The sequence below is a fragment of the Leptonotus elevatus genome, chromosome 2, assembly GCF_054856555.1.
Source record: "Leptonotus elevatus isolate MCC_2025b chromosome 2, RoL_Lele_1.0, whole genome shotgun sequence".
Classification (NCBI taxonomy): domain Eukaryota; kingdom Metazoa; phylum Chordata; class Actinopteri; order Syngnathiformes; family Syngnathidae; genus Leptonotus; species Leptonotus elevatus.
This window is the reverse complement of record NC_141240.1, coordinates 20,673,838-20,682,476: the sequence shown is the minus strand read 5'-3', so window position 1 is coordinate 20,682,476 and position 8,639 is coordinate 20,673,838. Positions and strand designations below refer to the sequence as shown.

The 8,639-nt window shown below is 42.3% G+C and overlaps 1 protein-coding gene across 1 annotated transcript; it reads right to left on the bottom strand.

Moving 5' to 3' along the window:
• Positions 1-1,631: 1,631 nt before the first annotated feature.
• Positions 1,632-7,977, bottom strand: lig4 (ligase IV, DNA, ATP-dependent). Its single transcript, XM_086066854.1, has 4 exons — positions 7,765-7,977; positions 7,504-7,569; positions 4,577-6,644; positions 1,632-2,905 (listed from the first exon to the last, which is right to left on the bottom strand). Exons 2-4 carry the CDS (start codon positions 7,523-7,525, stop codon positions 2,236-2,238), a joined length of 2,760 nt encoding a protein of 919 aa, XP_085922980.1. The 5' UTR covers positions 7,526-7,569; positions 7,765-7,977; the 3' UTR covers positions 1,632-2,235.
• Between the last annotated feature and the right edge of the window lie 662 nt (positions 7,978-8,639).

The following is an 8,639-nucleotide window of genomic DNA, read 5'->3' as shown; positions in this document are numbered from 1 at the left end:
TAGATTTCTTCCTTTCTGTCAAGTTTTTGACATTTTGGGCAATTTTGTGGACATATTAAGGTCATTTTCTGCCTCCTCTCTTCCTTTTTGGACATTCTGTGGCTACTTTTTGAGATTTTTTCAGCCTTTTTTGCTAGCAATTTTCTAACATTTGTGTGGACATTTTATGGTAATTTTGGGGATTACTTTTTGGGGGGTTTGTTTATGGACGTTTCATGGTTACTTTTTGATAATTTTTTTCCCTGCCTTTTCTTAAATCAATTTTCTGACTTTTTTGGTGTAATTTTGTGGACTTTTTATGGTAATTTTGAGGATTTCTTCCTGTTGTATAGTTACTTTAAAAAACGTTTTTTCTGTCTTTATATATTTTATTTTGTATATTATCTGACTTTTTGGGCAATTGGGTCACTTTTTGGACATTTTTAGATCATATAAAACTTTTTCATTTACATTTCATCTCTTTTTCTGACAACATACAAATTTTCACTGACATTTTTTAAAATCAAAATCATTAATTCATTCGAAGAACATTCTCTGAAAAAAAATTATACAAATAAATATTTTCTTTCCTGCCTTTTCTTAAATCAATTTTCTGACTTTTTGGGGGGCAATTTTGTGGACATTTTATGGTCCTTTTGAGTATTTCTTCATGTGTTTTTGGACATTTTATAGTTACTTTTAAAACGTTTTTTCTGTCTTTTTTAAATGTTTATTTTATATATTATTTGACTTTTTGGGCAATTGGGTCACTTTTGGGACATTTTTAGATAATTTAAAACTTTTTATTTTACATTTCACCTCTTCTTCTGACAACATAAATTTTTTGACTGACATTTTAAAAAAAATCAAAATCATTCATTCATTCGAAGAATATTCTCTCTGAAATTATTATTATTATTTTTTTTAAATAATTTCTCTCTTTAGAGATTCACAGGGAGCCACAGGAGAGGGACTAAAGAGCCACATGTGGCTCCAGAGCCGCAGGTTGCCAACTCCTGTTTTAGCCAAACAAACAAACACTCACTCACTCCCGCTTCTTAGGTTAATTGAACATTCTAAATTGTCCACTGTACCCGCTTTTTGCCCAAAGTCAGCGAGTCAGGATAAGTTAATTAAGGTCATCCATGAGGAGCACCAAGTAACAGAAAATTGTCAGATGAAAGTCGTGTAGCAGTCACTTCAGATGTCTCTTATTTGGAAATTTGATGTTTTATATTTTAGACCTGGCTAATGTCCTTCAATGTTGCTGCATTGTATTACTTGGAAGAACTTCAACATGCGCATAAACATTGCTTTCCCTCGCTAAATCTTCGCGAGATCGAGCAACTATTTGTATTTTTTAACCCCGTCACCTTATAGAGTCAGTAGAAACCTCACCACTCCAAAAAAAACCTTGTAATTTTACAGCCAACAAGACCCAGGACACCACAGGTAGCACCCCGGAGGCTGAGGAAATGAAGGTTATAACATATCAATTAGTCCCACGACACGTTGGTGACATTTTGGGAGACAGAAAACAAAAGGATGTTTTTGTTGCAGGGGGCTTAGCCCGTTTTAACACACCCCAGGTGGTATCTAGAACCCATCAGACACATGAGTGTATGTGTTGAAGAGAGGAACAGGGAAAAACATCAATTATTTGCCATGTTTATTTTGTTAAAAACATTCCATCATAAATACAGAAATGATGTGCATCGGAAAATATCAGTTTGACAGAAAATCCACTGTGTCCCTATAATGTAAATGCATAAGAAAAAAAGATGTCAGGAGAGGAGCATGGTCCTAAATAAGATATGCAAGATGAGCTGTGAGAGTTCCTGTCACATCAGAATGTACAGCACCTTGGCAGCGATCTGCAATGATTGCTTTCAGGACTGTATAATCATTTATTCAAACACACCCAAAAAAACTACAACTCTAAAAAGCACTTAACCCGAGAAAAGTAATCAAACTTTTCACATTGACACAAACAGCACCATCACACAAAAGTTTCTAACTTTAAAAACAAAACGAATAAATGTTAACTACTCTTCCGTAAGACGACAGCTAAACGTACGGGCAGAGAAGTGACGATGTGAAATGACGTCTCCAGAAACTTGCAAAGCGAAATGAGCCCAATCGAGATCATCGGCATGATAGTCCTCATTTGGTTTCCTGCCCAATCCCGCTCGACCACATGACGCATTCGTCAGCATTCGCAACAGCAGCTTCGGAATTCAAATGCAGTGCATCTTTTCAGACCAAATAGTCGTCATCATTCATCAGGTGCTGTGCTTCGATGGAGTCCGTCACCCACGAGTCTCTGACGATTTTGAACTTCTTTCCAAAGCTGCGCCTCAATCTCCTCAAATCCTCAAGTCTTGTTTCTGCCGTAATAACAACGTGCGACGCGCCTTCCTCCAACTTCGGCACCACCGTGCCTCCGTGGTAACGAAACTCCATGGCCTTGATATCCAAACAACTGCCGGCAATGGGGGTTGAAGGATCGTCGATGTCCGCGTAGTCGTCCATATAAACTGTGAAAGGTCTGAACATACTGGTGGGAAGGTCATTCCAGCCGTATCGCTCCTCAACTTGGCAGACGCCGACGGCCGCCGAGCTGTCCGCCTTTCCCATGCGCCCGAACGCCTCCCGCAGCTGCTGCTCGTCGGTGTCCAGGAAGTAGCTGTCGCCGTAGCTATCGTACTCCTTGGCGAAGTGTTCCTTGGTGGAGGGCGACATGTGGATCATGTGGCGTGGTTGCCATGGAACCACTCGCTTCTGCTCCAGGCACTCCAGCAGCCAGAAGGCCCAAACCAAATCGTGCTGGTTGGACAAAATCAGGTTCTTCACGCGCATGTTCTCCAATCCGGCAATCACGCAGTAAGTGTCTCGCCCCGGGTTCTGAACGACAATTCCGCCACACCTGAAAGAAATACAATAGAACGTTCATTATTTTGCCCACAATCCATGGCAGTTGTACTTGGGTCGGACGGAAAAAATATTCACGATTATTTTGATTGAGATTGAAATCATGATAAATAAAACTATGATTCATTCATTTTAAAAAATAATATTTTTTTCATCTTTTCACATTGAACACTTTTTTTCTTTACTTGAACACTATTTAAAACTCAGCTTTTAATATGACATGAAAGGACTGCGAGCAATTAAATGAGTAAGAAAGTAAAATAAGTGTAAGTATATACACTAAAATAGGAATGGGCTCTTTGCACAAACTTCCTGAACTCAATACGACTCCTCCATTTCCTGTCGTTCATGGTTGGACAAACGGATTGATCCAGGTGTGTCTGGCCATTGTCGTCGTGATTACTGAGGTCAGGCACACCTGGAATAATCCGTTTGTCCAACCATGAAAGACAGGAAATGAAGGCGTGGTGCTGACTTCAGGAAGTAGTGGATGAGTGCAAAGAGCCCATTGAAAACAAATAATGGGTTTTCCTGCGCATTTTGGCCTCTTAGGGGCAGTGTGGTGCCATGCATCCATGGTGTACTGTACACACAACGACAACAGAAGCTGCGATTGAACTCTAAATTAGGGGTGCACCGATCACCGATCTTTTAAAAAGTCTGACCTGCCAATCCCGATTTTTGCACATTTAGATTTTTTCCATAACAAGCAGCATACACCTTCAGAGTTCCAATCTTATTTAATTTGAAAACATTGAACAATATCTGTGAAATAATACAAACGGGTTGTTTTAACTGCAAAGTAAGTAGTTTATATTTAAGGGTCGGTCGATCACCGATCCCCCAAAACTAAGGAAATTGGGGCCGATAAATCGGCGCACCCCTATTCTAAATAACTTGTTTTTCACAGATTGGTAAGAATTTGTGCCTTTGAGTCGTATTATCTTACATGTAGGTATGTGTTTCCACAGCACCAGTGTGTGAATATTCGTTATATGAAGGACTGTGGGGTCAATGCCACGGACTTCCGACTTTTACACATCAGCGCCGTTTCCGGCCACTGCTGGCCGCGTTCCAACACTCGCACCGCCAACCCTGCGCCCCTTCTCATCGGCGGGAGGGCGTCTCGGCTGTCTGAAATGCTTCGGACACTGAGACAGCCACTACACACTCGCAGCCTCGCACCCGCCGACGGGAACACGCAACCGAGGGGCACAAAGGCGCAAACCGGAAACAGAAATAAAGTTGATGGGTGAAAACCTGGAAGTCGGAAGTCCCGCCTCCTCTGTGGCATATAGTCCATTACCGGTGCTTAGTTGATGCTAACTTCCTGTTAGCATTTGAATGAGATCACTTGCATTAGCATTAGCGCTAGGCCTGCAATGTGTTAAAAACGAAGCATGCTTTGTATTTATATGCACACTGTATGTAATTCTCCTTATCGTGTGTTTAGTTTTACAGTTAATTGCAGCTGGGGTTTCATTAAAGAACGCTTAGAGACGGCAGAATCCCGTTGATGTCGCTCTTGGCTTGCTACAAGCAACATGATGCATTCAGGGTACTTTCTTCGATTGTTACGGTTTAAAGAGCGAGAGACGGCAAATTCGAAATCACGATCAAATTTCGATGCATCTTCCAGCCCTAAGTTGTACATGACACCATATACCTGGCAACACCTTTCTCCAACTCAGCCTTGGGGTGATCCTCAGTCCCATTCAGGATGCAGAACTCCACATTCTCAAACATGTCTGTCTCCTTGGTAACCCCAGAGAGATCCTGCTGCTTATAGTGGTCGATGACACCCTTCTTGGATTTGGCAGGCATCTTTTGTCTTTTCCTTTGCGGCTCATTGGCGGCGTCAATACGAAGATGTCGCGAGGCGAGTTTCCCCGACGCCCTGCCGCGGAACTGCTCCAGCTCGGCGAGGGTAATGCACTGGTGCCACGCCTTGTCATCGCGGATCTTCTCGATCCTCGGGAAGCGCAGGGTGCAGTTGGTTTTATACATGTCGCTGCCGACTATCTCGGCCGCCTTCACCTGGAGGATGACCGAGTTGCGAGGCTCGATGTAGACTTCGGGCTTTTCTGTGGCGCATAGGATGTTGGCCGGCGGGTCGTTTTTCCGGTAAACTTTCCAGTGCTTGGCCAGCTTCAAGCCGAGGTCATACAACTCCTTCATGGTGTAACCGGAACCGATGCGGCAAAGTGTATGGAAAACCGATGGCTTCTCGCCAGGCTTGGGAGCTTCTGCAACAGCGCATAGGAAATGCGACATCATACCGCCCCGCCTCCCTTTTCCCCAGTAGCCGCCAACAATCAGAACATCGAGCTCATCCATCAAGCCGCCCACGTATTCCGGCTTGATTTTCAGCCAGCCTTCCCCGCGCTTGTCCGGTTTGTAGATGGATAGCGGATCTTTCACCATGATGCCCTCCTCTCGGTGGTCGATGGCATCATTGAGGGAATTCACCACGTCCTGCATGGTTCGGGCCTCCGTTTTCGGCACCAACTGAATCCTGCCATTAACCGGAGTGAAAACCGTCTGCAGGATCTCATAGCGCTTCTTCAGCGTTTCCTTGCCAAGCTTCTGCGAGTTGACCAACAGCACGTCAAAGACGCAGAAGCAAGTCTGCAACTCCGAATCTTCCATGAGTCTCTTGATGTCAAACTTGCTGCCTTTCTGCATAAAAGTCTTTGCGGTCGGGTTGTAAGCCATCATCTCCCCATCGAGAATGCAATTAACGATGTGGTTTTGAAATACGTTGTGGATGTGCGGCGTCAGGGAACCCTCCACGGGTGAGCTACCAAACTGCTGCGTATAGTCAAAGGCGTTTCGACTGAAGTACTTGTACACGTCGCCATCTTTATGGAGTTGTATCCGCTCGCCATCCAGCTTGGTCTCGATATAAAAAGGGCTGTTTCCCATCCGCTTCTCAACATTGCCGATGTTAGCTACGGCGGCCAACATGGGTTTGAAGGCAGAGAAAAGCCCGATGGAGACGTCGCTCAAAGACACAGAGGGGTCGTGGAGCTGCTGGCACACTTTGCTCAGGTCCGTGTTCACGTTGTAGAGCTCGGCAGCCTCCGGGTGAAAGACCTGAAGGACGGTTTCCTTGCTGATGCCAAGCTTCATGTCCTTCAGAATCATTCTGATGAGCCATTTTTGCTCAAGAGCAGAGCTCTGCGTGATGAGGTGCAGCAGACTCTTTCTCACAAGGTCTTTCTTCTTGCCCGCATTATTGAGAGCCACCGAATCAAGAAAGTCGTTGACTTCTTTAATGCTCAGCTTTCCCTGGCTGGCGCAGCGTTTCTTTAACACAAAGTACGCCATGCTGGCAAAGTCTCCAGACTCTCCTTGGGACGTGGTGGGCGTGCGGTAGTTCAACAGCTTGTTGGCCTCGGGGCCATTTTTCGGGAGGCATAATGCGTCAATGTAAAGTTTGGCCAGCATGCTTTCTTTTATGCCGTAGGCCATTCGCTCTCGCTCAAAGGAGGGAACTACGAGACGCATTGCTGGGTAGAAAGAGTCGGTTGTTTCGGGCTTGTCCTTATGCAGGGCACGATGAAATGTTCTCCATGACTCAACAAAATCCCCAAGCGTCTTGGACTTTTCTGGACGGAGTTTCAACTTCTGTATTTTCTCTAAAGTATTACACAGGTGAAGGAAGGGAACTTGAGCAGCAACGATAGAAGGCTGATCAGACGCAGCACTTTCAGATGTCTCCTCCATTTGATCTGAAATAAATGACAACTTTTAAAAATCAGTCTACATACTGGCAAATAATGTAACCGGGTCTCAAAATGAATGAAATGTAAGCACATATTTAGCACTTGGTCTGAAAAATGTGTGTTGCACCCAAAGAACACAACTTGTTTTTCTGTTTGACAACAACGAGAATTTCTTCTCCTAGTTTTCAATATTATTTAGAGCCCCAGACATGACGTGCAGGGGGGAATTGTAGACACAATATACAATATGCACAAAATTGGTTATAAGGTGCACACAAATCACTATTGTGTGGGTCTAATATAATCGTCATGGATCATTTGGATGTCTAGGAAAGCAAATGGAGCGTAAGCTTTACTAGACTGCAATGTGCGATGTCCTTAAGGCTGTACCTCTGCCAGTAGTGACCTGACTTCTCAATAGTGTATTTAAATGCCGCTTCGCAAAACAGCGACAATTCCTTGCAATGCCTGGCTTTTCAGAATGTCTTCAATGTCCTCAACAGCATCCTAAAATAAAAATTAAACAATAATCCCTGTCTAATGTTTAACTTTCGCGCCGGTGCCTCTACCTGCTTCAAAAATATTTCTAGTGAAAATGAACATGATTTGTCAAGGATTTAGCTACTGCAACTTAATGGCCACAAATTATTACAGACAGATGGACGGATGGATGAATAGCTAGATAGCTAGAAACAAAGTGAAGAGGGAAAAAAATAATATTAATAACAATAATAAAAAAAAATAATAATAACATTAATAAAGCAAGAATTACCTCCCCTCACGTCATGTCTGGACACATAATTTTTCATTTTATTTATTTAGAATGTCCAGTGAAAGTAAAATCCGAAAAAAATCATTACTATACCTGCGTTTACTGATGACGTCATGTCACTCCGCTGTCCTCATTGGTCTCTGCTCAACCAGACGCACTCTAAATTAAAACAGTATACAGAAACTATACTGTAAATGACTATAAACAGGAGCATGAGCACACAAACTACCCTGACATTAAAAAAGTCAAATCGTATAATTTGGTATTTAATTTTGCTATTCAAATGTATAGATTGCGATCTAAAATGTTAACTAAAACTATAGTTAGTATAAGATATGTATTTATTTATTTTACCTTGTGAGTGGCGCTGCCCCGGTTACCTTTCCCAAGTAAACGCGTACGTTTTTATTTGATTTCTGTCAAACTTGCGCGAGCTCAAGGTTGCAAAAGTAACGATACGTTATAGATAGAGTACATAGCTACTGAATAATTTTCGAATCATTTTAATCTGTTCTTAGTCATATTTATCCTCAGAGAGAGGGACGTGTTCTTTTGGTTACTTCCTGGTTGAGCTTTCTAGAGCCGGCAGAGACGTTCCCCTGGAAACAAAAGCGGAACCAACGGGATTCATGTTACATTTCCAAAAATATACTGTGCGTGCACAATAAATATAACTAATGTGTCATGAAAAATAACTGCATTTAACAACAATTGCCGTTGCAACAGTTTGGATTACCAGTAGGCCTGCAGGGAAAGTAAATTACATTCATAATTTGAAGTTGTGCAATACAAAGAGTCAACAGAGGAAGTAAATATTGATAACGATATAATATTCTATTATAAACAAAAAACAGGGGGGATTATATTAAATATAATTTGCCAGGAATTGGCCTTCCGAAAAGTATTTTCTGAATTTTTAATCTCTACAATATATGAGTTCCACTTTTTGAAATCAAACAACTAAAATAAATGGACTTCTCTATCATTTTCTATTACCCACAATTTAACAAATGAACAAATAAAATCATGATATATTTCACTTTCTGTGTTGTAAATCTTTATAAAGTATGTGTTTTACTTTTCGAATTGAACTGATTTTTTTTTTCTCGATTATATATATTTCCATCCATCCATTTTCTGTACCGCTTGTCCTCACAAGGGTCGCGGGAATTGCTGGAGCCTATCCCAGCTGGCTTCGGGCAGTAGGCGGGGTACACCCTGTACTGGTT